This window comes from Oryctolagus cuniculus, chromosome 6 (genome assembly GCF_964237555.1).
Source record: "Oryctolagus cuniculus chromosome 6, mOryCun1.1, whole genome shotgun sequence".
NCBI lineage: Eukaryota > Metazoa > Chordata > Mammalia > Lagomorpha > Leporidae > Oryctolagus > Oryctolagus cuniculus.
Genome location: NC_091437.1, coordinates 120,146,645 through 120,172,928, shown reverse-complemented (window position 1 = coordinate 120,172,928; position 26,284 = coordinate 120,146,645). Strand labels below are relative to the sequence as shown.

The 26,284-nt window shown below is 42.1% G+C and overlaps 1 protein-coding gene across 11 annotated transcripts in view; it reads right to left on the bottom strand.

The window, feature by feature from the left end:
• DPY19L4 (dpy-19 like 4) overlaps nt 1-26,284 on the bottom strand; it is a 66,549-nt gene that overhangs the window by 17,640 nt on the left and 22,625 nt on the right. For 7 of the 11 annotated variants that reach the window (XM_051843914.2, XM_017341443.3, XM_002710695.5 and 4 more), the window contains 10 exons: nt 25,715-25,805; nt 24,347-24,468; nt 24,092-24,237; nt 12,548-12,671; nt 9,623-9,757; nt 7,761-7,892; nt 7,565-7,663; nt 7,011-7,084; nt 4,034-4,192; nt 241-360 (listed from right to left, as the gene is read on the bottom strand). In XM_051843914.2, coding sequence (XP_051699874.1) covers nt 241-360; nt 4,034-4,192; nt 7,011-7,084; nt 7,565-7,663; nt 7,761-7,892; nt 9,623-9,757; nt 12,548-12,671; nt 24,092-24,237; nt 24,347-24,468; nt 25,715-25,805 — 1,202 coding nt within the window. Of the gene's footprint in view, nt 1-240; nt 361-4,033; nt 4,193-7,010; nt 7,085-7,564; nt 7,664-7,760; nt 7,893-9,622; nt 9,758-12,547; nt 12,672-24,091; nt 24,238-24,346; nt 24,926-25,714; nt 25,806-26,284 lie in introns of all 11 variants that reach the window. The other 4 variants (XM_070075318.1, XM_051843913.2, XM_070075319.1 and 1 more) reach the window with 3 other exon arrangements.

Below are 26,284 nucleotides of genomic sequence, written 5' to 3'. Positions count from 1 at the left end.
GTATATCCAGCACCTAACATAATGCTTAGATCTTGGAAGACATTCAAAAGTTCTTGAACAAATGAATAAGTAGGCAAATATTGGCTCTGTGTACTACAAACATCTTTGTAAACTCCCGTTGTATTAAGAAAGTTTATAGGTTTTGAGTTTTATAAAGTTTTTTAATGTATTCTTGAATGTATCCACATATCATTAACAACCACAATCTCTATAAAAACAGAGCAAATAAAGTATACTTACCCTTCTATAACCATTGCAAGAGAACCCAATAAAACAGTATGAATTATGTGATAAATTACTTCTGGCCTTTCTCCAATTCGTCCATCTTCAAGAGTAATACTTTCTTTCACAGACTTACCACTACAAAAAACAAATTTATTTTTAAGATCCGGAAAACATTTATTTAAAAAAATCAAAGACCTGTTGTTTATAAACATTGAAAGCCATATTTGAAAAGTTTTTTTGCATATATATTTATTTGAAGGCAGAGAGGGGCTGGCGCTTTGGTGCAACAGTTTAAAACCCTGTCCTGCAGTGCCAGCCTCCCACATGGGCACCAGTTGGCGCGCCAGCTGCTCCACTTCTGATCCAGCTCCCTGCTGGTGTGCCTAGGAAAGCAGCGAAGGATGGCTCACCCTGCACCCACCTGGGAGATCCAGAAGAATCTCCTGGTTCCTGGCTTTGGATCGGCTTAGTTCCGGGCATTGCAGCCATTTGGAAGTGAACCAGTGGTTGAAAGAACTCTCTCTGTCTCTACCTCTCTCTGTAACTCTTTCAAATAAATAAAGTAAATCAAGAAAGAGAAGAGAGGAGAAGAGAGGAGAAGAGAGGAGGAGAGAGGAGGAGAGAGGAGGAGAGAGGAGGAGAGAGGAGGGGAGGGGAGGGGAGGGGAGGGGAGGGGAGGCAGAGAGATTGAGAGAGATCTCCATCTACTGACTCACTCCCCAAATGCCTGCAATAGTCATAGGCCAGGCCAAAGCCAGTAGCTGGGAATTCAATTCAGGTCTCCCAAGTTGGTGACAAGGACCTACTATTTGAGGCATGACCTGGTGCCTCCCAGGGTATGCATCAGCAGGAAGCTGGACTAGAAAGTGGAGCCAGTCAATAGGCTAATCCTCCGCCTGCGGCACCAGCACACCGGGTTCTAGTCCCAGTTGGAGCGCCGGACTCTGTCCCGGTTGCTTCTCTTCCAGTCCAGCTCTCTGCTGTGGCCTGGGAAGGCAGTGGAGGATGGCCCAAGTCCTTGGGCCCTGCAACCGCATGGGAGACCAGGAGAAGCACCTGGCTCCTGGCTTCGGATCAGCGCGGTGCGCCAGCTACAGCGGCCATTGGAGGGTGAACCAACGTAAAAAAGGAAGACCTCTTTCTCTTCTCTTTCTCACTGTCCACTCTGCCTGAGAAAGAAAAGAAAGAAAAGAAAAGAAAAGAAAAGAAAAGAAAAGAAAAGAAAAGAAAAGAAAAGAAAAGAAAAGAAAAGAAAAGAAAAGAAAAGAAAAGAAAAGAAAAGAAAAGAAAAGAAAAGAAAAGAAAAGAAAAGAAAAGAAAAGAAAAGAAAAGAAAAGAAAAGAAAAGAAAAGAAAAGAAAAGAAAAGAAAAGAAAAGAAAAGAAAAGAAAAGAAAAGAAAAGAAAAGAAAAGAAAAGAAAAGAAAAGAAAAGAAAAGAAAAGAAAAGAAAAGAAAAGAAAAGAAAAGAAAAGAAAAGAAAAGAAAAGAAAAGAAAAGAAAAGAAAAGAAAAGAAAAGAAAAGAGGAGCCAGGACCCAAACCAATGCACATCAAACAACAGCTTACCCTGATGCACCAAACTCTCATCTACTATACCTGAAATTTAAAATTTCTTCATAAGGAAAAAAATAGGTGGGTCTTAAGTATATTCTGTTAATCAATTACCTAGCATATACTTCTAAGTCTTTACATATGAATTTGAAAACCTTAAGACAGCTGACTGTGAAGATTAAATATGAATTTTCAGGGTAATATAAAAGATTTTTAGATTTTTAAAAGATCAATTATGATTCACCTAATAAATACTTAGTCAATACGGTTAAATCACAAAATGAGTAACTAACATCTCAAAATTAAGAAATTAATGAGAGGCAGGCATTTGGAACAGTGGTTAAAAACAACCACTTGGGACACTCATATCCCATTCCAGAGTGCCTGGGTTCAAATCCCAGCTCCACTCCTGTTTCCCATTTCCTGCTAAGTACATCCTGGGAAATGGTAGGTTATGATGGCTTAAGTTCTCGGATCCCTGACATCCATGTAAGAGACCCAAATACATTTCCAGCTCCTAGCTGCAGCATGCCCCAAGCTGTTGAGAATGCTGAGTGTATTAGCAGATAGACTGTTCTCTGCCTTTCAAAATAAAGTAAGTAAATAAATACTTATTTCCTTTCAAACATGACTGAAATGTTAAAGAATGGGGTTGGCATTGTGGTGCAGTGGGTTAAGCTGCTGCTTAGGTCATTCTCAGCCCATCTATGAGTACTGGCTCCAAGCATGGCTCCTCTGCTTCCATCTAGCTTCTGCTAATGCATCCTGGGAAGCAGCAGATAATGCATCAAGTGCTTGGGCTCCTGCCGTGTATGAGGGCTACCTGGATGGAATTCCAGGCCGCTGGCTTCAACATGGCCTAGTCTAGGCTGCTGCAAGCATTTGAAGAGTGAAGTAGTGAATGGAAGATCGCTTCCTCTCTCCCTCTATTGCTCTTTCAAACAGATGAAAATCAATAAACTCTTTTTAAAAATATTTTATTTTATTTGAAAGAGTTACAGAGAGAGAAAGAGAAAGAGAGAGAGAAGCCTTCCATCCGCTGGTTCACTCCCCAAATGGCCACAACGGCTGGAACTGGGTGGAACCAAAGACAGGAGCAAGGAGCTTCTTCTAGGTCTCACATGCAAGCGCAGGGGCCCAAGCATTTGGGCCATCTTCTACTGCTTTCTGAGAGCTGGACTGGAAGTGGGACAGCCAGGAATCAAATGCGCACCCATACAGGATGCCACCACTACAGGCCAGGGTTTTAACCTGCTGTGTCACAGTGCCAGCCCCTTAATAAACATTTTGAAAAACATATAAAAGAACAAACTTTAGAGAAATCTAAAATCACTGATAGGGGCCAGCACCGTGGCGCAGTAGGTTAAGCCGCCTCCTTCAACATTGGTATCCTACACAGGCGCCAGTTCTATCCCTGGCTGCTCAGCTTCCCTGCTAATGCACCTGGGAAAACAGCACAGTACGGCCAAACTGCTTGGGCCCCTGCACCCACATAGGAGAATGGAAGGAAGCTCCCGGCTCTGGCCAGGCTTAACCCTAGTCATTGGGGCCATTTGGGGAGTGAACCAAAGGATGGAAGATCTCTCTCTCTCTCTCTCTCTCTCTGTACCTCTGCCTTTCAAATAAATAAATAAATCTTCTTAAAAATATAAAACAAAATAAAATAAAATCACTGATAATACTACCTTCATTTAAATTAAACAAAGAGAGATTGCTATCATGGCACAGTGGGTTAAACTGTGTCTTTCGACCCCCACATCCCACATCAGAGTGCCAGTTCAAATCCCAGCTGCTCTACTTCAGATCCAACTTGCTGCTAATACATCTGGGAAAGCAGAAGATGGCCTAAGTATCTGGACCCGTAGCACCCATGTGGGAGTCCAGGACAGTGTTCCCGGCTCCTGGCTCCAGGCTGGTCCAGACCTGGCTATTATGGCCATTTGGGGAATGAACTAGGGAATGGAAGATCTCTGTGTTTCCCTTTCTCTGTCATCCTACCTTTCATATAAGTAAATCTTTAAAAAACAATTAAACAGAAGAAATTATTCTTACAATAAGTAAACATCTGAATAAATTGTGAATGAGCCTGTAAAAGCTTACCTGATTATTTAAATAACACTCATTTGTTACATTTGGACACTACATATTTAGATGTACAAAGCTAAATTTGAATTTTTCTAATCAACTTATAATGATATTTTAGCTTTAAAAAACATATTGGAAGGATATAAAAGCAGTGTGATTGTGTAATAACTTACTTAATTCTCCTAAAAATAACTTGCACCATAGAAAGAAGACAAATAGTTAACACTAAAATATAGAAAGGTAATAAAGAAGACTGTGTTAGTCGCAAAAAAAAATCTTGAGATGGTGTCTGCAGGGATTCTTGACAGAGAAGCCAATTCATTGTAAAATTCCTACAGAAGACAAAAAAGCATATTAAAGTTATAGTGTTTTCAACTACCGAACATGAAAATATGTTCTTTAATCTCAATAAAACCTAAGACAAAGGATATTTCCTAAATCCATTTCCTTATAACAGCAAGGTCCTATCCTCTATAATGAAGATAATAGTAGCAGTAACCCTCATGAAGAAAGCATATATACTGTCATCAAAACTGTTAAACAATCAAGATAAGTGTAAAAATGCTTTTTAATATCAACTAATTTGACTGTTTCTGAAACCCAATATAGGTTTTTAAGGAGTTTTGATTTCTATTTTTATCTAGAAGACAACAAAAAATTCAACTAGCCAAACTCTACATCTGTACTGTCCAATATGGTAGCTACTACCTGCTTGTGGATACTGAACACTTCAAATTGCTTAATTCAAATGGAGAGATACTTTAATTATAAAATAGAGCTGGGATTTCAAAGAATAAAAGAATGGAAAGAAAGAATATCTCATTAACAGTTTCTGCATTGTTTACAATAATATATTGAGGAGTGGGCATTGTGATATAATGGGTTAAGTCACCACTTGTAAGGCTAGCATCCTGTCTGAGTCCCGGCTGCTCTGCTTCTCATTCAGCTCCTTGCAAATGCACCTGGGAAGGCAGCAGAAAATGTGCCTGGGCTCCAGCCCCCCATGCAGAAGACCAGGGTGAAGTTCCTGCCTCCTGTTTCTGGTCTAACCTAGACCCAGCTGTGATAGCCATTTTGGGGAATGGATGCCAGCAGATGGAAGATCTCTCTCTCGTTCTCTCTCTCGCTCTCTCTACACACACACACCCACCCCGCCCTCCACACAACACACTCACTCTCATTCTGTATTTCAAGCATATAAATAAATCTTCAAAAAATTTTTTGATATATTTGATTAAAGATGATGATTAATGATTAAAACTAATTTTATTTTTTACTTTAAAAATTTTTTATTTATTTTTATCTGCTTGAAAGGCAGAGCAAAAAAGAGATTCACACACACAGCAGAGATCTTCCATCCACTGGTTTTGTTCCAATCACAGGAGCTGCCAGGAACTCAATTCAACTTAGGTCTCCCATGTGGGTGGTAGGGACCCAATTATTTGAGTCATTACCACTACTCCCAGTGTCCGCAAGAAGCTGGAATCAGGAGTGGAGCCAGGACTGAAACAAAGGTACTTTGATATAAGACACACACATCTTAACCACTAGGCCAAACACCTGCCTCAGACAATTTATATTGATTGCCTCCTGTCAGGCCCATATATAAGCCTGGAAAAGACATGGTCCCTACCTTTATGGAGCACATGGCTTCTTAAAGAATTCTTTTATCTTGATGGACATACATACATGGTTTACACATAGAGGAATTCTCCACCGTTTAAACCATGTCAAACACTTCATTAACTGTGATATATCACAACATGAAATTCGTTGTATATTATCTATGATCTCATATAATCACTGGTAAGCTACTAATGCATGTTATAACTAGAGAAGCTTGTGGATAAATATATCTCCTATGTTATGCAAGTAGAATCTATTATTACATTAAATCTTTTTTTCATTTTAGATTAATACATAAATAAAACATTTAAAAACAACAAAAAGGGCTAGCATTATGGCACAGTGGGCTAAGTCACCACCTGGGACACATGTAAGCACTGGTTCGAGTCCCAGCTGTTCCACTTCTGATTCAGCTCCCTGCCACTGCACCTGAGAAAGCAGCAGAGGATGACTCAGACACATGGACTCCTGTATCCACATGGGAGACTAGATGGAGTTCCAGGCTGCTGGATTCAGCCCAGTCCAGCCCTGGCCTCTGCAGCCATTTAGGGAGTGAACTACCAGATTTAAGATCAATCACTCTCTCTCTCTCTCTCTTCCTGTACTCTTCCTGTAACTCTAAATAAAGCAAAGTTAACTGGATCCCTGCTACCCACATAGGAGACCTAGAAGAAGCTCCTGGCTCCTGGCTTTGGCCTGGCTCAGCCTTGGCCATTGCAGCCTCCTGGGGAATATACCATGGATGGAAGATATCGCTCTCTCTGTCTCTACCTTTCTCTGTGTAACTGACTTTCAAATAAATAAATAACTTTTTAAAAAAGATTTATTTATTTATTTGAAAGGCAGAGTTACAGAGAGAGTGAGAGGGAGAGACAAAGAGATTTTCCATCCTCTGATTCTTCACTCTAATGGACGCAATGGCCGGAGCTGGGCTAGTCCAAAGCCAGGAGCCAGAAGCTTCTACTGGATCTCTCACACAGGTGCAGGGCCCCAAGCTCTTGGAGCACCCTCTGCTGCTTTCCCAGGAGCATTAGTGGGGAGCTGGTTGGGAAGTAGAGCAGTTGAGACTTGACTCGGCGTCCAAATGGTTCACTAGCACCATAGGCAGCAGCTTAACCTGCTACGCCACAGTGCTAACCCCATAAATAAATCTTTTAAATAAATAAATAAGCAAATCAAAGTAAAATAATAATAGTAATAAAATAATAAAACAAAAATAAAGGCACATTATTATGAATTTTAAAAGTCAGTTTATGGTCTAATTATTATGATCTCAAGATGAGATTCTCTGATATGAAATAAATATCTTATGCCCTTATGTAATGTGAGCATAGTGTTGATGTACTGGTTAAAATTAATTTGGCTCTGACCTTAGGTTGTATCACTGTTTCTCCCCAAGGAAGAAAACAGCCTAATACTTTAATGTTATTGAGGTTTCAATATATCTGATTTTTTAATACCTCAAATTTTTCCTCTTACTTTCCAATTGGTATAGATTTAGCAAGTCTACAACCTGAAACTTACTTAGTCATATTTAGTCCAAATTTTACTTCAAGGAATTTCAGCATATGCCCATTTTCTTTGTGTGGGACAAACATCTAAAAGAAAAATAAATAAAGAAATATTAACTATGTATACAGTAACATGCTTTTTCCAAGACTACAAAAACATGAATTAAATAATATATGGTAGGACCATAAAGCATAGAAACTTATCAACATAAGTCAATTACATCACTTTATGCTTAAGCATAAAACTACAATGGTTAGCAGGAAAGTATTAACCTCATCTCACCTCAAATTCTTACCCACTCTACACTTTTCTGAATACCTTGTATTTGTCTCAGTTTATTCCATATATAGCTTTATGTTAACTGGGTAATAATGTTTTAAATTAAATGTAAAGCGTTTCTTTTCTCTTTGTAAGTATATAGACAAAGAATCAGAATCCTATTTTCTCACTCAGTATGTTGGTTATGATAATTGTTCAACTCAAAGTTATACCATATGAACTGTGTTACCTTACTATCTCATTATTCTATTTGCTTTACTACTTGAAGATCAGGCAAAGTTACTTACCTTCATTAAAACATTCAATGTCACAGTCAGAGCACACACCAAGTAAAAATTAATCACTTTCATTATTTTGGCTATGAAAGTTCCTTTCTTCATATTCAACTGTAGGGGAAGAATCACATGAACAAAAAAGTGAAACCTAAAAAATTTAACAATTTTAAATTAACCACAAAAGTGATAAAAAGACAATTCTAATTACCTGAAGGCACTTAGTGAGCATTAAGGCTGTTACTAAACTTAATAACGGAGACACCAATAAAGCTGGATTCTCAAATTGTAGTAAATATCCCAGAAAGAGAGAAAATATGTAGATTTTATAAACTTCATGAACCTGTTGGGACAAAAATACAATCAACAGGAACAAAATCAATTTTGTTGTATATCTTTTCATTAGTTTTCTTTAGAACGGATTTGATCATTAATTACACAGTAAATGCACTATTATAATTAGGACAACATTGTAAAAATGTTCACTTCATATTTTTATTTTCATTTTATTTGCAAGCTAGAGAGACAGTGAGAGATAGAGCCAGGGCTTGGCCAGGCTGCAACCAGGAGTCCAGAATTTAACCTCCCATGTGGGTGCTAGGGACCAAAGTACTGAACCATCATCTGCTGCCTCCCACAATGTGCTCTAGCAAAAAAGTAGACTGGAAGTCAAAGAGTCAGAATTAGAGCTAGGCACATTGATATGGGATGTAGGTATCCCAAACAGCATCTTAACCAGTGTCAAACGCCCAACCCAATCCATATTTTTAATGTTATGATATGTAATGAATGTTATCACTTCTACTTAGAAATCTCTGAAAACAAAGTAAAGGCTTTTAAACCATGGGTGTCTAAATCAGACTTTAAGAAACTTCTTTAGCCCCAGGCTCTGACTTAATTTCACTTGGTTTGACATGTTACTAAAATTCCTCTACATAATACCAGGTTACATAAATCAAAAATTATAATCTGAGGCAGATATTTAGCCAGGTGGTTAAGATACCAGATGCCTGCATCTCATATCAAAGTATCTGAGCTCCATATACACCTCTGGCTCTAAACTCTAGCTTCCTGCTAATACAAACCCTAGAAAACAGTGGTAATTGCTCAAGTAGTTGAGTTCCTGCCATCTATATGGGAGACCTGGATTGAGTTCCTGGTGTAGAGCTTCGGCCCCCTCGGCCATTGCAAGCATACTGGAGATTGAACCAGTAGATGGAAACTTGCTTGCTTTTATTTTTTTAAATTTATTTCATTTATTTGAAAGGCAGAGATACAGAGAGAGGGAGAGATGTGTATGTGTGTGTGGGGGGGGGGATGTCTTTCATCTGCTGGTTCACTTCCCAAATAGCCAAATGGCCAGGGCTGGGCCAGGCTGAAGCAAAGAGCCAGGAGCTTCTTCTGAGTCTCCCACAGTGGTATAGAAGCCCAAGCACTTGGGCCATCCTCTGCTGCTTTCCCAGGCACATTAGCAGGGAGCTGTATCATAAGTAGAGTAGTTGGGACTTGAAACAGCATCTGCATGGGATGTCAGCACCACAGGTGGCAGTTTAACCTGCTATGTATGTATGCCACAACACTGGGCCCCCTTGGAAGCTTGCTTTATCTTGTTGTCTCTCTCTCTAATAAATAAAAGCTTTAGATATTAAAAATTTAACAATAAAGGGGTGGACTTCGGATGCAGTGGTTAAAACACCACTTGGGCTGCTGACATCCCATAGTGAAGTTTGAGATCCAGCTCTGCTCCCAATTATAGCTTCCTCTTAATGAGCGTCCTAGGGATCATCAGGTGATGGCTCATGCACTTGGGTCCCTGCCACCCATATGGCAGACTGGGATTTAGTTCTTGTCTCCTGGCTTTGTTTGGCCCAGTCCTGAATGTTGCAGGCATTTGGGAAATTAAGCCAGTCTACTGAAGATCTCTCTCTCTCTCTCTGACTCTCTGCCCTTCAAATAAAATAAAAATCAATGAAAAAATATTTTAAAAGAATTTTAAAACTTTAAAAAAGAAAAGGAAGGAAGATTTTAGGATACAACACTATAAAAACATGCACTCTCTGGATTTCAACATACCTTGTCACTCTGTTCCAGTGAAAAGACATCAAGCAGGAAAAGAGACACTGCTTGAAGAAACAAGAGATAGTGGCTATATTCCCACATCATCACAAATGTGTAAGTTGAGGCACTCATCAACAAATAGCAAAACCTCTAGGAAAAACAAGACACTAAATATCAGTAGAGTTTGCACCAGAAAAAATCTGGAAGGTTGCTGTTACCTCAGAGTTGCAGGTCTGTTAATGGTTCAAGTTTACACTGTTTTTAATAATCCTTATTTAAAACAGTAAGAACTTAAATAGGCACTTTAGAGAGAAAGCAACCACTGTTCTTCATTGTTCGACACCACATTGAGAACTTTAGGAAATAAAGGGGAAAAAATGTTAGTACATTTTTGTTTCATCTCCCAAGAGGCAAAGCAATAAATACAAAAAAAAAAAAAAAAAAAAAAAAAAAAAAAAAGGTGTTTTGTGAAGATCTGGTTGGTGAACTTCTACTATTGTGGCCATAACTCCTTTTGTACTGAAAATAATAGTTTTACTCCCATGATGCTCCCCATTTTCCTAGGAGCTTCCATTTAAACAGGGTGCTAATGTCTCAGCCTCTCCCCAGTCCAAGCCGCTGCTGCTTTCATTGCCTTTCAGCACAAATATGCCCTTATTTTTCCTGAGTGCTTGTACAGTCAACCATAGAAAACGCCTAGTTGTTTTCCTCTTTCAGAACTAAGCACAAGGATTTCATTGGCCATGCATGAAATCCATTTTGTCCTTCCAAATGTCACCTCCCAGGTGTTCCCTTAGTGAGTACCCAAGTCTGTGATAAATCCACTGTCCCATACAGCATATTTTCAACAACAGTTTCTCCTTCCTCTATGGATCTACTTTTTCATGCCCAATTCCCCCACTGACTATAATATCAAAAAGATCTCACTCTGTTAAGAATGACAGAGAGGGACGGTAAAGGTCGGGTCAAGAAACCCAAGATAAGAACTATGTAGTCACACTCAGCTGACTACACTCAATGACAAATTCCAGAGTCAGAAATACTTCAGCCAAAAAGAGATAAAATAATTTTCCAGGATTCTGAATCAGATTAAGCCCAGAGAAAATAATGTGAGAGATGGTGAAATCCCACCAGCTGGCCAATAACACCAACTACAAAGCTTAAAAAACTCCTTGTCCATAGAACACAACCTTCTGCCCTCCCTGCTGCCACTAACTACATATTATAAAAGTAGGGGCCAGCATGTAGTGGGTAAAGCCACTGCCTGTGATGTCAGCATCCCATATGGGCGCTAGTCTGAGTTCCAGCTGCTCTACTCTCAGGTCCAACTCCCTGCAAATGTGCCTAGGAAAGCAGCGGAAGATGGCCCAAGTGCTTGGGTCTAACAAAGGAAACCAGGAAGAAGCTCCTAGCTCCTGGTTTCAGTCTGGCCCAGCCCTGGCTGTTGTGGCCATTTGGGGAGTGAACCAGCAAATGGAAGATCTTTCTCTTGATCTCTCTCTCTCTTCTTTCCTCCTCTTTCTGTAACTTTGCTCAAATAAATAAGATAAATCATAAAAGAAAAAGTGTCCTGGAAACCTTCTAATGTGGAGCAACCAGAACTATATTAACCAGGCTTGAAACCATCACCCCCAGAGAAAGCAGTTTCAGAAATTAATGGTGAAATCTAGATCCAGCCTAATTTGCATACTTGGTTTTGTAGATCCTGGGGAAAAGCAAAAACATAAAAGAACAACCTGCTAATTCCAAGGATTTATTTTCACACTACTCTAAGGACACCACTGCCTCCTAGAGATTAGCTGGCTCTGAGTTCCAGCTCTGGTTCCTGACTCCAGCTTCCAGCTACTGCAGGCTCTGGGAGTGGTGATAGTCCAAGTGACGGGGTTCCCTCCCGCACACAAGGAAGACCTCAACTGAGTCCCCAGCTGCCACAGATATTTGATGAGTGAAACCAATGGATAAGAAGCTCTGTTTGTCGGAAAAAAAAACTGAACACACTGACTGGCACAGAAAAACCTCCAAAAGATGTGAGTGAATTTAAATTTTAAAAAAGGAAAATTACAAATCTGAAATGTTTTACTTTACATAAAAAGGAAATATCTCAGGTTATAAAAATGGAATGAATTTTGCTATTCTCAGGACATTTGTCACTACCGAAAGGAGGAGAGAATAGTATGCTTTTTCAGATTTCAAAGAGGAACTGTAAATGTATCCTGTTTCCCAGACAACCAGGTTTCATAGAAGCTTTTCCTTCCTTGGTCTCACTGGTCTCATACAAGCCAGTAATTCCAAATTCAAGATAAGTAGACTGTCAAAGAACTGTTCATTTCGGCAAATTTCAATAAAAGTTACCTTTTAATCACACTCATTTTATTTTATGCATTTAAGAAGATTATTCTAAGACAGCCAATAGGCTTCATTCAATTGTCAAAGCGGTTTGTGCGAACAATAAAGTAGGAACATGAATTATCTGGGCTGGGCAAGTCTCCTAAGGTTCTCACTAAGCTACATCAGGAAAGCACAGGTGTAAGCAAAGAATATACAGTGTCACCATCAGAGTTACCATTGTGGTTATCTGTGGTCAGTCTTCATACTTTCATTAATGTTTTTTTACATTATGATGACTAAAGGCCCTCAATGTTCCAGATCTGATAAAGTAATGGTGGGACAGATTAATTTTTAAAATAAGATATTCTTCATATGTTTGTCAAGTAACTGCATTAAAATGATATCTTTTTTTCCTAAAAATAACTTACTGTCTATCAGATTATAATATAATCATTTGATAAGAACACTACCTAACTGTATTCTCTACTACTATGTAATAACCAGGCTTCAATGAATGGAACTTAACTTTTAATATGCTTAGCTTTAAAATTATGCACCATATTTGTAGGAACTCAGAATTAACTGTGATGGATAAACAAACTGATATCTTACCTCTGCATAAGTATTTAAGTTGCTTTTTAAATAGCCTGTAAGTGCAGCAACTTGGCATGCAAAATATGGTAGTGCCCAGTTTTCTCTTAAAGGAATGGAGTATTCAATTCTTGTTGTATCTACCCTAAAATAAACCACAGATGAACAGCAAAAGCAAGACGTTATATTTGTGTAACACTATACCTACCAAAGCACTTTCATACACAGTCCATTGTTCTCCATAACAACCCTGTGAAGTAGGCACAGGCAGAACTACTACTATCTATGAGCAAGCATCATGAAGCAAATTAATAATGTCCCACCCCTACCTTCCACACAAGAAGATACAGTGTTGCTGTGTGCTACCTGGTGAACAGCTGCACCTCAGTGACAACTTGAAAGAGTCATGCTTGCTGACAGCCCTGCGCTACAGTTTGTTGTGAAGCAGTTGGGATATCAGGGCCCACCCTCTCTTTTCTTAAACAGAGGGTATCCCTCTCTGGAGCACCATCTGTACTAAGGATCCAAGCTCTTATCCCCCTTTACAAAAGGAATACAAAGCTCAGAGATATGATGTGACCTAGTCAAGGTCACATGGCTAGTAGGTAGCATAACTGGGATTATGATGTATTTCTTCTAATATCTAGAGTTTACTAATCTTGTCAGTGAGTAGGTTACCCAGAATTAACTTGACAGTAGACTTTCATGTGATATACTGAGAGAACTTGAAAATTCCTAGAATCACAAATGCAGAAATATCTCTGGTAGGCTCTAAGTCTCTGCTTAGTTACTTCTCATGGGGAACTTGTTGTCTCCCACGCAAATCCTGAAACCAAAAGAGGACTAACTTCCCCCAAAATCATTAATTTGGCTCTCTTACACCAGATGACTATTTTCCACACAAAAACAATGTTGTTATTTCTTTTGAAAATTGTTCTGTAACTCTGTAATAGAGATGGACATGCTTGTGAATGACTATGTTGTCAATAGCCATGTGACACACTGCTATATACTGTTATCAGTTAGTGAATTTTATTTCCAATTATACTTATCATGAACCACAGAAAACCATGCTGCATGACTCCAATTATAGAAAATTCTAGAAAATGCAAATGAAACTATAGTGACAGAACGAAGATCATTGGTTCTCTGAGGACAATAGCATAAAAGGGAGATGGGTAAGAGGAGGAAGGAAAGAGGAATTAGAAAAGGGCATGGGGAAACTTTGGAGGGGGGGTGATGGATATGTTTATTACATCAATCGTGTTAAGATTTCATGGGTGTGTCCAAATGTCTAAATTAACCAAATTGTACACAAATATGTGCAGTTCATTTTATGTCAATTATACCTCAATAAAGCTGTTAAAAAGCATAAGAATTTTCAATCATATATATATTCATAGACGATAGGTGGAGTGTTTTTTATATTTATAAATATACAAAAATGGTTTCACATGTGAAAATCAAATGAAATAAAAGCTGTGACACTAGTGTTGTAGCATAGCAGGTAAAGCCACTGCCTATGATGTCAGCATCCAATATGGGCACTGGTTCCAGTCCTGGCTGCTCTACTTCCGATCCAGCTCCCTGCTAATGTGCCTGTGAAAGCAGGGGAAGATGGCCCAAGGGCTTGAACCTCTGCACTAACATGGGAGACCCGGAGGAAGCTCCTGGTTCCTGGCTTCAGTCTGAACCAGCCCTGGCTGTTGCAATCACTTGGGGAATGAACCAAGTGGTTCAAGCAGATGGAAGCTCGCTCTCTCTCTCTCTCTCTCTCTGTAACTATGACTTTCAAATAAATCTTTAAAAGAAAGAAAACCTGTAAACAACTTAGTAGTGTCTAGAACCAAGTAAACACTCAGTATTAGATCTTAACTGTTATTATTCTGTAATGAATATTTTTTAAAATATTTATTTATTTATTTGAAAGTCAGTGTTAGAGAGAGGACAGGCAGAAAGAGAGAGAGGTCTTCCATCCACTGGTTCACTCCCCAATTGGCCGCAACGGCAGGAGCTGCGCCGATCCGAAGCCAGGAGCCAGGAGCTTCTTCGAGGTCTCCCATGTGGGTGCAGGGGCCCAAGGACTTGGGCCATCTTCTACTACTTTCCTAGGCCATAGCAGAGAGCTGGATGGGAAGTGGAGCAGCTGGGACTAGAACCAGAGCCCATATGAGATGCCAGCGCTTCAGGCCAGGGCGTTAACCTGCTTTGACAAAGTACTGGCCCCTGTAATGAATATTTTTTAAAAAGTTTTAACTCAATATATTTTTAAAAGATTTAGTTATTTATTTGAAAAGCACAATTACAGAGAAACAGAGGGAGAGACAGAGATGGATCTTCCATTTGCTGGTTCACTCCCTAAATTGCCTCAATGGCTAGGGCTGGGCCAGGCTGAAGTCATGAGCCAGGAGCTTCTTCCGGGTCTCCCATGTAAGTGCAGGCCTCAAGCACTTGGGTCATTCTTATTGCTTTACCAGGCATGTTAGCAGGGAGCTGGATGAGAAGTGAGGCAGCTGGGACTCGAATTGGTACCCATATGGGATGCTGGCTCTGCAGGTGGCAGCCTCACTCACCATGCCACAGCACCAGGCCCAATGAATTATTTTTGACTTAAAATATAGAAACATCTTTGCAAAATATATGTATCAGTAAATAATTTAAAGAACACTTAACGGTGGCTAGTGTTTCGGTGTAGTAGGTAAAGCCACTGCCTGCAAAACTGGTTTCCCATACAGGTGCAAGTTCATGTCCTGGCTGCTCCACTTCCGATGCAACTCCCTAACTCCCTAATGAGCTTGGGAAAGGAGCGGAAGATGACCCAAGTGCTTGGGCCCCTGCCACTCACGTGGGAGACCTAGAGAAAGCTCCCAGGTTCTGGCTACAGCCTGGCTCAGCACTGGCTATTGCAGCCACCTGGGGAGTGAACAAGTGGATAGAATCTCTTTCTCTCTCTCTCTCTCCGTAACCCTTTACAAACAAATAAATAAATTTTAAAAATTTTTAGAAAAGAACATATACTGACCATAGCAAACCACCATATGGATCTACCATAATCTAACCAATACCTTACTGTTATATACTTACATTGTTTCCAACTTTATCTATAATAACTTTTTAAAACATTATTTTTATATACTAATGATTAGCTTCCTTACTTTAAACTCTTCATCTGGAATTTATCTTAGTATATGTGCAACATGGATTCCTTTTTCCAATTCAGTTGTTCCTGCATCATTTATGAATTTCACATATTCTGAAAACCACATACTACTGAAATACTGTTTTAAAAGTTAACTTTCTAAAAGACAAAGGAGATTCACATAAGGAAGATGGTGGGGAGGAAGGACTCCACAAGCTATTCAATCAGCCCAGACCTGGGAAGCTAAACCCAGTAATTCCCATCCCCAAGGTTCACTCGATACACATAGAGATTAACTCTAATCAGAAACACAAGGTAGGGATCTGGAAAACTTGTCAAAGAATCCTCCTCTAGTCATTCCAACACACTGAGTAGGATCTCTGCCAGCCATTCCTGACACCCTCGGAGACAACCTAGACAAGCCTCCACAGACCTGCAGATACATCCATGGGAATCAGCAAGTTCTGAGTTTAATTTTGTATTTTAACTTTTTAAAAAAGATTTATTTTTACTTATTTGAAAGACAGAGTATCAGAAAGAGGTAGAGTCAGAAAAAGAGAAAGGTCTTCCATCCACTGGTTCACTCCCCAAATGATGCAACAGCCAGAGCTGAGCTGCGCTGATCCGAAGCCAGGAGCCAGGAGCTTCCTGAGTCTCCCACGCGGGTGCAGGGGCCCAAGGACTTGAGCCATCTTCTACTGCTTTCCCAGGCCATAGCAGAGAGCTGGATCGGAAGTGGAGCAGCCGGAACTTGGACTGGCACCCATATAGGATTGCCAGTGCTGAGGCTCGGGGCTTTAACTCACTGCACCACAGCGCCAGCCCCTTGTATTTTCATTTTAATAATATTTAAAAACATACGGGTCAGGCTGGTGCCGTGGCTCACTTGGCTAATCCTCTGCCTGTGGCACCAGCACCCCAAGTTCTAGTCCCGGTGGGGGTGCCAGGTACTAGTCCCGGTTACTCCTCTTCCAGTCCAGCTCTCTGCTGTGGCCCAGGAGGGCAGAGGAGGATAGCCCAAGTGCTTGGGTTCCTACACCCACATGGGAGACTGGAAGGAAGCACCTGGATCCTGGCTTCGGATCAGCGCAGTGCTGGCCGTAGTGGCCATTGGGGGAGTGAACCAACGGAGGGAATACCTTTCTCTCTGTCTCTCTCTCACTGTCTATAACTCTCTCTGTCTCTCTCTCTCACTGTCTAACTCTGCCTGGCAAAAAATAAAAAACAAACCAAAAAAACCATATGGGTCAGCACTGTGGCACAGCAGGTTAAAGCCCCAGCCTGCAGCGCCTGCATCCCATATGGGCACCAGTTTGAGTCCCAGCTGCTCCTCTTCCTCTCCAGCTCTCTGCTATGGCCTGGAAAAGCAGTGGAAGATGACCCACCTCCTTAGGCCTCTGCACCCCAATGTGGGAGACCCAGAAGAAGCGCCTGGCTCCGGATCAGGTCAGCTCTGGCCGTTGTGGTCATCTGAGGAGTGAACCAGAGGAATGGAGGATTTCTCTCTTTCTCCCTCTTTCTCTCTGGTTCTACCTTTCTCTGTAACTCTTTCAAATAAGTAAAAATAATTCTTAAAAAATAATAAAAAATAAAAACATATACTGGCAGTCATTGTAGTTCAACGGGTTAGGTTGCTACTTTAAATGTCCATATCCTGTATCAGATTGCTTGGAATCCTGGCTACTCCACTTCTAATCCAGTTTCCTGCTAATGCATACTGGGAGGCAGTAGATGGTGGGCCAGTTACTTGAGTCCCTGCCACCCACGTGGGAGACCTGGAGTTTCAGGCTCCTGGCTTCAGCCTGGCCCAGTCTGGCTGTTGCAGTCATTTGGAGAGTAAACCAATGGATGACAGCTCTCTCTCTGTCGTTCTATCCTTGAAGTAGATTGAAATGAATATTCTACTTGACTGGGATTATTTTTTAAGGTCATTAAGTTTACATGAGAAAAGTTGCCAGGCTTCTTCTTCAAATATAAATATCTAGGGGCCAGTGCTGTGGCATAGCAGGTAAAGCTGCCACCTGCAGTGCTAGCATTCCATGTGGGTGCCAGTTTGAGTCCCGGCTGCTCCACTTCCAATTCAGCTCTCTGCTGTGGCCTGGGAAAGCAGTACAAAATGGCCCAAGTCCTTGGGACCCTGCACCCATGTGGGAGACCCGGACGAAGCTCCTGGCTCCTGGCTTCAGATCAGTGCACCTTTGGCCGTTGCAGCCAATTGGAAATGAACCAGCAGATGGAAGACCTCTCTCTCTCTCTCTCTCTCTCTCTCTCTGCCTCTTCTCTCTGTGTAACTCTGACTTTCAAATAAATAAATAAATCTTTTATATATACACATAAATATCTAGTGATCAAATGAATACTAAAGTTGATCAAATGCTATAATCAGCTAAGACAGCCCCAAAGGTTCCTGCCTCCTGATATTAACACCTGTGTTGTCACTGCCCACATTTTCCCAGTTAGCTTGTGTGACTGACAGAACACGGCAGAGGAGCATTTTATTACTTCCAAGATAAAGCTGTCCATTACAGCACACCTTCTCTCACACTCTTCTAGAGTGTTCACTGTAAGGGAGGTCAGCTGTCCAGGGAGAGGTCCATGTGATAGGAAACTAAGGTCTCCCTGGCCAACAACCCACAAGGCACTGAGGTCTCCTATAAACAGCCTCGTGAGTTCAGAAACAAACACTTCAGTCCACTCAAGCCTTCAGAGAACTGTAGTACAGCCTAACATTTCTCTTTTAATGATTTGTTTATTTATATGAGAGGCAGAGTCACAGACAGAGAGGAGAGACAGAGATCTTACATCTGCTGGTCCACTCCCCAAATGGCTGCAACAACTGGGGCCGGGCCAGGCTGAAGCCAGGAGCCAGGAGCCTCCTCTGGGTGTTCCACATGGGAACAGGGGCCCAAGGACATAAGCCACCCTCTGCTGCTTTCCCAGGTCATAGCGGAGAGCTGGACAGGAAGTGGAGCAGCTGGGACTCAAACTGGAGCCTATATGGGACGCCAGCACTGCAGGTAGAGGCCTTAACCTGCTGTGCCCCAGCAATGGCCCCCAAGCTAACATCTTGACTGAAACCTCAAGAGAGACCCTGAGATACCAAGCTAAGCCTATCTAGAGTCCTGTCCCTCAGAAATATGTCATATAATGTTTGTTCTTTTAAGCAGTCAAGGAAAAAAAAAACCTTTTAAGAATTATATTTTAAATACACACATGATATTGTTTTGTATTAAACACCACTTCATGTTAGAAGGTAGAAATGTCTAGACCCAGTCTTTGAGTACCATCATAACCTCCTGTGGTGCCATTACATTTCTAAAAATGAATCCTTATGCAATTTTAGAAAAGTATACAGTACCTGAAAATATTTCCTAACAGGCACCTTCTGACATAACAAACCATCTTACCCCCCTAGCACTCAGACTGGGTTCTCTAGGACCATTCTTTTCTAAAAGGAACCAAAGCTCCACAGAGAAACAGTCAGCACCAAATCTTCTGCAGGAAATGTGCAAGCCAGCACCTCTTGTGAAGCATAAATAAGAAACCTTTCCAACATCAATGAAGTTGTGTCAAAAACTCAGGAATCAGCCTGAAAATATCCCCATTAACCAAAGTTGTGACAATCTGAGCAACCAAAAGAAGAATAATAATAATGGATTGAGTCCCATTCAGTTAATGAAAATCTGTAAGTAGAGAAAGATGCTTAAAAAAGAGAAAACCAGGGGCCAGCGCCATGGCTCACTTGGCTAATCCTCCGCCTGCGGTGCCGGCATCCCATATGGGACTAGAGTCCCGGCTGCTCCTCTTCCAGTCCAGCTCTCTGCTGTGGCCCGGGAAGGCAGTGGAAGATGGCCCAAGTGCTTGGGCCCTGCACCTGCAAGGGAGACCAGGAGGAAGCACCTCGCTCCTGGCTTTGGATTGGCACAGAGCCGGCTGTAGTGGCCATTTGGGGGTGAACCAACGGAAGGAAGACTTTTCTGTCTCTCTCTCACTGTCTATCTCTATCTGTCAAAGAAAGAAAGAAAGGAAGGAAGGAAGGAAGGAAGGAAGGAAGGAAGGAAGGAAGGAAGGAAGGAAGGAAGGAAGGAAGGAAGGAGAAAAGAGAAAAGAGAAAAGAGAAAAGAGAAAAGAGAAAAGAGAAAAGAGAAGAGGAGAGAGGAGAGAGGAGAGAGGAGAGAGGAGAGAGGAGAGAGAGAGGAGAGAGGAGAGAGGAGAGAGGAGAGAGGAGAGAGGAGAGAGGAGAGAGGAGAGAGGAGAGAGGAGAGAGGAGAGAGGAGAGAGGAGAGAGGAGAGAGGAGAGAGGAGAGAGGAGAGAGGAGAGAGGAGAGAGGAGAGAGGAGAGAGGAGAGAGGAGAGAGGAGAGAGGAGAGAGGAGAGAGGAGAGAGGAGAGAGGAGAGAAGAGAAGACCAAGGGTCCATGTTGTAATGCAGCAGGTCAAGCCACTGCCTACAATGCCAGCATCCCAAATCAGAATGCCAGCTGAGTCTTGGCTGTTCTGCTTACAATCTAGCTCCCTGCTAAAGCACCTAGAAAGCAGAAAGCTGGCTCAGTTCCTTGAGCCCCTGCATCCATGTGGGAGACCAAAGCTGTTGGTTTCCACCTGACCCAGCCCTGGCCAATGTGACCATTTGTGGAGTGAACCATTGGATGAAAGATCTCTGTTTCTCCCTCTCTTTCTATCATGCTACTTTTCAAATAAATATCTTTTTTAAAAAAGAATTATTTTATTTATTTGAAAGACAGAGTTACAGAAAGAGGTAGAGCCAGAGAAAGAGAGATCTTCCATTCCACTGGTTCACTCCCAAATGACCAAAACAGCCAGAGCTGAGCTGATCCAAAGCCAAGAGCCAGGAGCTTCTTCCAGGTCTCCCACATGGGTGCAGGGGCCCAAGGTGTTGGGCCATCTTCTACTGCTTTCTCAGGCCATTAGCAGAGAGCTCGATCAGAAGAGGAACAGCCGAGACTCAACCCAGTGCCCATATGGGATGCTGGTGCTGCAGGCTCCAAATATATCTTTTTTAAAAAAGAGAGAGAAAACCAGAAAACAAGGTGTTGTCACTATCTGAGATAGTTAAAAAAGAATAATTTATTCAGAGATTGGCAATTAACACAAAATTAAGTATTTATCCTGACTTTCTAATAGTAACTAAATTTAATGTATCCAAGGTACTCTAGTTAATGAAAAAAAATTCTACTTTTGAAGAATAAAGAATGTAGAAGAATGTAGATGATAAAAACAGAAAATACAATGTTAAAAATCCTAAGGAAATTAATACTTTAGGAAAAGATCATTACCTACTGTTTTTGTTTTTTTGTTTTTTGTTTTTTTTTTTGACAGGCAGAGTGGACAGTGAGAGAGAGAGACAGAAAGGTCTTCCTTTTGCCGTTGGTTCACCCTCCAATGGCCGCCGCGGCTGGCGCGCTGCGGCCGGCGCACCGTGCCAACCCGATGGCAGGAGCCAGGTACTTATCCTGGTCTCCCATGGGGTGCAGGGCCCAAGCACTTGGGCCATCCTCCACTGCACTCCCTGGCCACAGCAGAGAGCTGGCCTGGAAGAGGGGCAACCGGGACAGAATCCGGCGCCCCGACCAGGACTAGAACCTGGGGTGCCGGCGCCGCAAGGTGGAGGATTAGCCTAGTGAGCTACGGCGCCGGCCTCATTACATACTGTTTCAACCTTTAGGCAATTGGTTAATGGTTAAAAAGAACATTCAGTTGGTGCCAAAGAACAGCACAAAAGTGATTTTCTAGTCATTAGACAAAGAACAAACTTCAACAGAGAGATCAGAAGTCAATCTCAGCTTCGTTAGGGGTATGTAAATTTCTTTTTTAAAATATTTATTTATTTTGGGGCCAGTGCTGTGGCATAGTGGATAAAGCCCCAGCCTGCAGTTCTGGCATCCCATATGGGCACCAGTTCAAGTCCCTGCGCCCATGTGGGAGACCTAGAAGAAGCTCCTGGCTCCTGGCTTCAGACCGGCGCAGTTCAGGCCGTTGCGGTTACCTGGGGAGTGAACCTGGAAGACCTCTCTCTGCCTCTCCTTCTCTCTCTGTGTAACTCTTTCAAATAAATAAATAAATCTTAAAAAAAAAAAAAAAAAAAAAAAAAAAACTGGCAGGCGCTGCGGCTCAATAGGCTAATCCTCCGCCTGCGGCGCTGGCACCCCTGGTTCTAGTCCCGGTCGGGGCGCAGGATTCTGTCCCGGCTGCTCCTCTTCCAGCTCTCTGCTGTGGCCCGGGAGTGCAGTGGAGGATGGCCAAGTGCTTGGGCCCTGCACCGGCATGGGAGACCAGGAGAAGCACCTGGCTCCCGGCTTCAGATGAGCGCAGTGCGCCGGCCGCAGCGCACCAGCCGCAGCGGCCGTTTTGGGGGTGAACCAACAGAAGGAAGACCTTTCTCTCTCTTCTCTCACTGTCCACTCTGTCAAAACAAAACAAACAAACAAAAAAACAAAAAACTTGAGGCTACTCTGATCACTAAGGGGGATAGGTTTAGTCAAACCACATTGTTATAAGTTGATATATATAATCCTTATCTATGGTAGTTAGCAGTAACATATCTCATTTCTCCTCTTCAAAACTACATCATAAACTTTATTTTTTTATCTTTTTAAGAGACAAAGAGAAAGATAAGCACACATCACTGAGAGAGAGAGAGAGAGAGAGAGAGAGTGTCGTTCATCTGCTGGTTTATTCCCTAAATGCCAACATTGGCTGGAACTGAGTTGCGTCAAAACTGGAGCCTGAGAACTCAGTCCAGTCTCCCATATGGGTGGCAGGAACCTAATCACTGGAACCATTACCAGTGTCTCCCTAGGTCTTCATTAGCACGAAGCTGTAGTCAGGAGCCAGAGCTAGGGATCGATGTCAGGTACTCCACTGTGGGATGCAGCCATCTAACTAGCGTCTTAATCACTAGGCTAAATGCTTGTCCTTATATCACCAGTTTTAAATTAAAGATTCAAGAAGCGGAACATCCATGTATACTAATGGTCACTATACCTGAAAAAGAGATGCAAGCCTGGGATGTTATTTTTCAACTATTGCATGATAAATGACCACAAATGTAGTGGCTGAAAACAACATATGGTATTTACTTCACAAAAGTGAGTGGGGCTGGATTGTCTGCTCGGAGTTTTCCTAAGCTAAAATCAAGGTGTCAGGAAGGACTACAGCTCTCACTGGGGGTTGTGATCTTCTATTTTTAAGATTTATTTATTTTATTATTTGAAAGACAGAGTTAGAGAGAGGCAGAGAAAGGGGGGTGGAGGTGGGGAGAGGTCTTTCATCTGCTGGTTCACTCCTGAAATGGCCTCAATGGCCAGAAGAGGGCCAATCTAAAGCAAGCAGCCAGAAGCTTCCTTCAGGTCTCCCAAGCAGGTGCAGTGGCCTGAAGACTTGGGCCATCTTTTTTTTTTTTTTTTTTTTAAGATTTTATTTATTATTTATTTGAGAGGCAGAGTTATAGACAGTGAGAGGTAGAGAGAGAGAGAGAGGTTTTCCACCTGTTGGTTTACTCCCCAGATGACCACAACGGCCAGAGCTGGGCCCATCCGAACCCAGGAGCCAGGAGCTTCTTCCGGGTCTCCCACACAGGTACAGGGGCCCAAACACTTGGGTCATCTTCCACTACTTTCCCAGGCCACAGCAGAGAACTGGACCAGAAGTGGAGCAGCGGGGACTTGAATTGGTGTCCACACAGGATGCCAGCACTGCACGCATCAGCTTTACTGTCTATGGCACAGTGCTGGCCCCGTGATCCTCTTATAGGCTCACTGGTTGTTGATAAAATTCATTTCCAGGGCTAGCACTGTGGCGTTAGTGAGCTAAGCCTCTGCCTGTAGAACTAGCATCCCATATCGGCACCAGTTCATGTGGGTGGTGCTCTTCTGACCCAGCTCACTAGGAAAGCTGTGGAAAAGCAGTGGAAGATGGCACAAGTGCTTGGGCCCCTGTACCTGGAAGAAGCTCCTGGCTCCTGGCTTTGAGTCTGTTCAGCTCCAGCCATTGTGGCCATTTGGAGAATGAACCAGCGGATGGAAGACCTTTCTCTCTGTCTCTCCCTCTCTCTGTCTGTGGCTCTACCTCTCAAAAAAAAGAAAAAAAAAATCTTTAAAAAAATGTTTTTTCTACCTGCTTCCTGCTAGCAACATTGCAGCAAATCCTTCTCAGGCTTTGAACCTCTCGGACTATCGCAGCTACAGAAGGCTCTGTGCTTTTAAGGGCCATGTGATTAGATCAGACCCATAGGATAATTACCTTACCTCAGGTCACCTGTGCCATACAACCTGCTATAATCACAGGTGTAACAGCTTACCATATTCTTTGGTGTAGGGATTACGGTGGGGATTCATGGGGTTAGGGAGCATTTTCAGAACTGCCACAGCCACAAAAAATTCTAAAAACCCAAGATACCTTTCTTACCTGTTAATAATGAACCAGGCAACAGTAAGCATTCCTGCCAGCCATGTTCCACTCATAAGCCAACTTGTAACAAATAAAGCGGTAACATAAATTCCCTGCAATCCAAAGACAATGCCAATATAGAAATATACTGGTTCAATAATCTCCTAAATGGAAAAAAAAGAGAGACAACTGGATGACACTGAACAACTTGAGAATTCACAAATATGTGAAAAGGTAAATATTAAGGTTTAAGGTCATAAGAAAAATACATACATTGCTGCCAGTTGCTTGATATAAAACACTGGCAATAAGTTCTGGATACAGTGACATTTGTTGCACTGCATTTATAGTTTTCAGAGACACAGTCTTGTTATTGTGTGTCAATTCGTAAACACCTGAAGACAGAAAGATTTTTCTCCAGATTATTTATTCTGTTTACATATTAGTAAAGATGTCACTCATTAGTTATTAAATATTTAGCATTATTATCAAGAAAAATTTCAAAAGTAAACATTCTGTGCCTCATTTTTCCAACTTTTCTATTAAGTACAATAAAGAGAAATTTCTAATTCTGAGACAGATCTCTACACTTAAAGACTCTAGTATAGATGAACAATGTCTTTAGATTATTTATTTATTTATTAGACAGGTAGAGTTACAGACAGTGAGAGAGAGAGAGACAGAAAGGTCTTCCTTCCATTGGTTCACTCTCCAAATGGCCGCAATGGTTGGAGCTGCACCGATCCGAAGCCAGGAACCAGGAGTTTCCTTCTGCTCTCCCATGTGGATGCAGGCGTCCAAGCACTTTGGGCCATCCTCCACTGCACTCCTGGGCCACAGCAGAGAGCTGTACTGGAAGAGGAGAAACCGGGACTAGAACCTGGCGCCCATATGGGATGCAGGCATCGCAGGCGGAGGATTAATCTACTGCGCCACACGCCAGCCCCCAATGTCTTATTTTAGAAAAATATTGTTGGGGTTAGTGTTGTGGTGTAGTAGGTTAAGCCTCTGCCTGCAGCGCTGACATCTATATGGGCACTGGTTCAAATCCCTGCTGCTCCTCTTCTGATCCAGCTCCCTGCTATTGGCCTGGGAAAGCACTGGAAGATGGCCAAAGTACTTCAGCCCCTGCACCCATGTGGGAGACAGGGAAGAAGCTCTTGGTTCCTGGCTTCAGATCGGCCCAGCTCCGGCCATTGCGGCCATTTGGGGAGTGAACCAGTGGATGGAAAACCTCTCTGTCTCTCCTTCTCTCTGTTTATAACTCTGCCTCTCAAATCATAAATAAATCTTTAAAAAAAGAAAAATATTGTTATTAAAAATATAACTTAGGGACAAGTATTTAGCCTAGCAGCTAACATGGCCAAGTCCCATAGCAGAATACCTGGGTTCAAGGCCTGACTCTGGTTCCTACCTTCCTGCAAGGCAATGTTGATGGCTCAAGCAACTGGGTTCCTGACACCCATGTAGGACACCCACATGTGATCCCAGCTCATGGTTTCAGTTCCATCCCAGTCCAGGATATTGTGGGCATTGGTGGAGGAAACCAGAGGACTGGAGCTCTCTCTAAATGCCTGTCTCTGACTCTCAAATTAAGGAAAAAAATTTAAAACAACAACAAGGAAACTGCAAATATCATACCTCTTTCAAATGAAGGCGCCTTTAACATATCTTTATAGTAAGAGTAATAAATGGCACTGTCACCTTGAAAAGTGATTTCTCGTTCAAGTTCCTAAAGGAAATGAAATGATTATTTAAATATCAGTATCTTCAATTTCAGCTGCAATGTTCCTTTTCCCTCCACATATTCTAAATTAGCATTTATTTATCCTTGCACTCAAAGACATTTATTAATTTCCTGTAATGACTAGTGGTCACATTAATGACAAAGTCAACTTTTTTTTTTAAGATTTATTTATTTATTTGAAAGTCAGAGTTACAGAGGAGAGGCAGAGGCAGAGAGAGAGAAAGAAAGAGAAAGTCTTACACCTAAGGGTTCACTCCCCAAATAGCTGCATCGGCCAGGGCTGGGTTAGGCCTGAGCCAGGCCAAAGCCAGGAGCCAGGACCCTCATCCAGGTCTCCCACATGTGTGGCTGGGGCCTAAGGATTTGGGCCATCCTTTGCTGCTTTTCCAGGCACACTAGCAAGGAGTTGGATCAGAAGTGGAGCAGCTGGGACTCCAACTGGCTCCCATATGGGACGCTCGCTG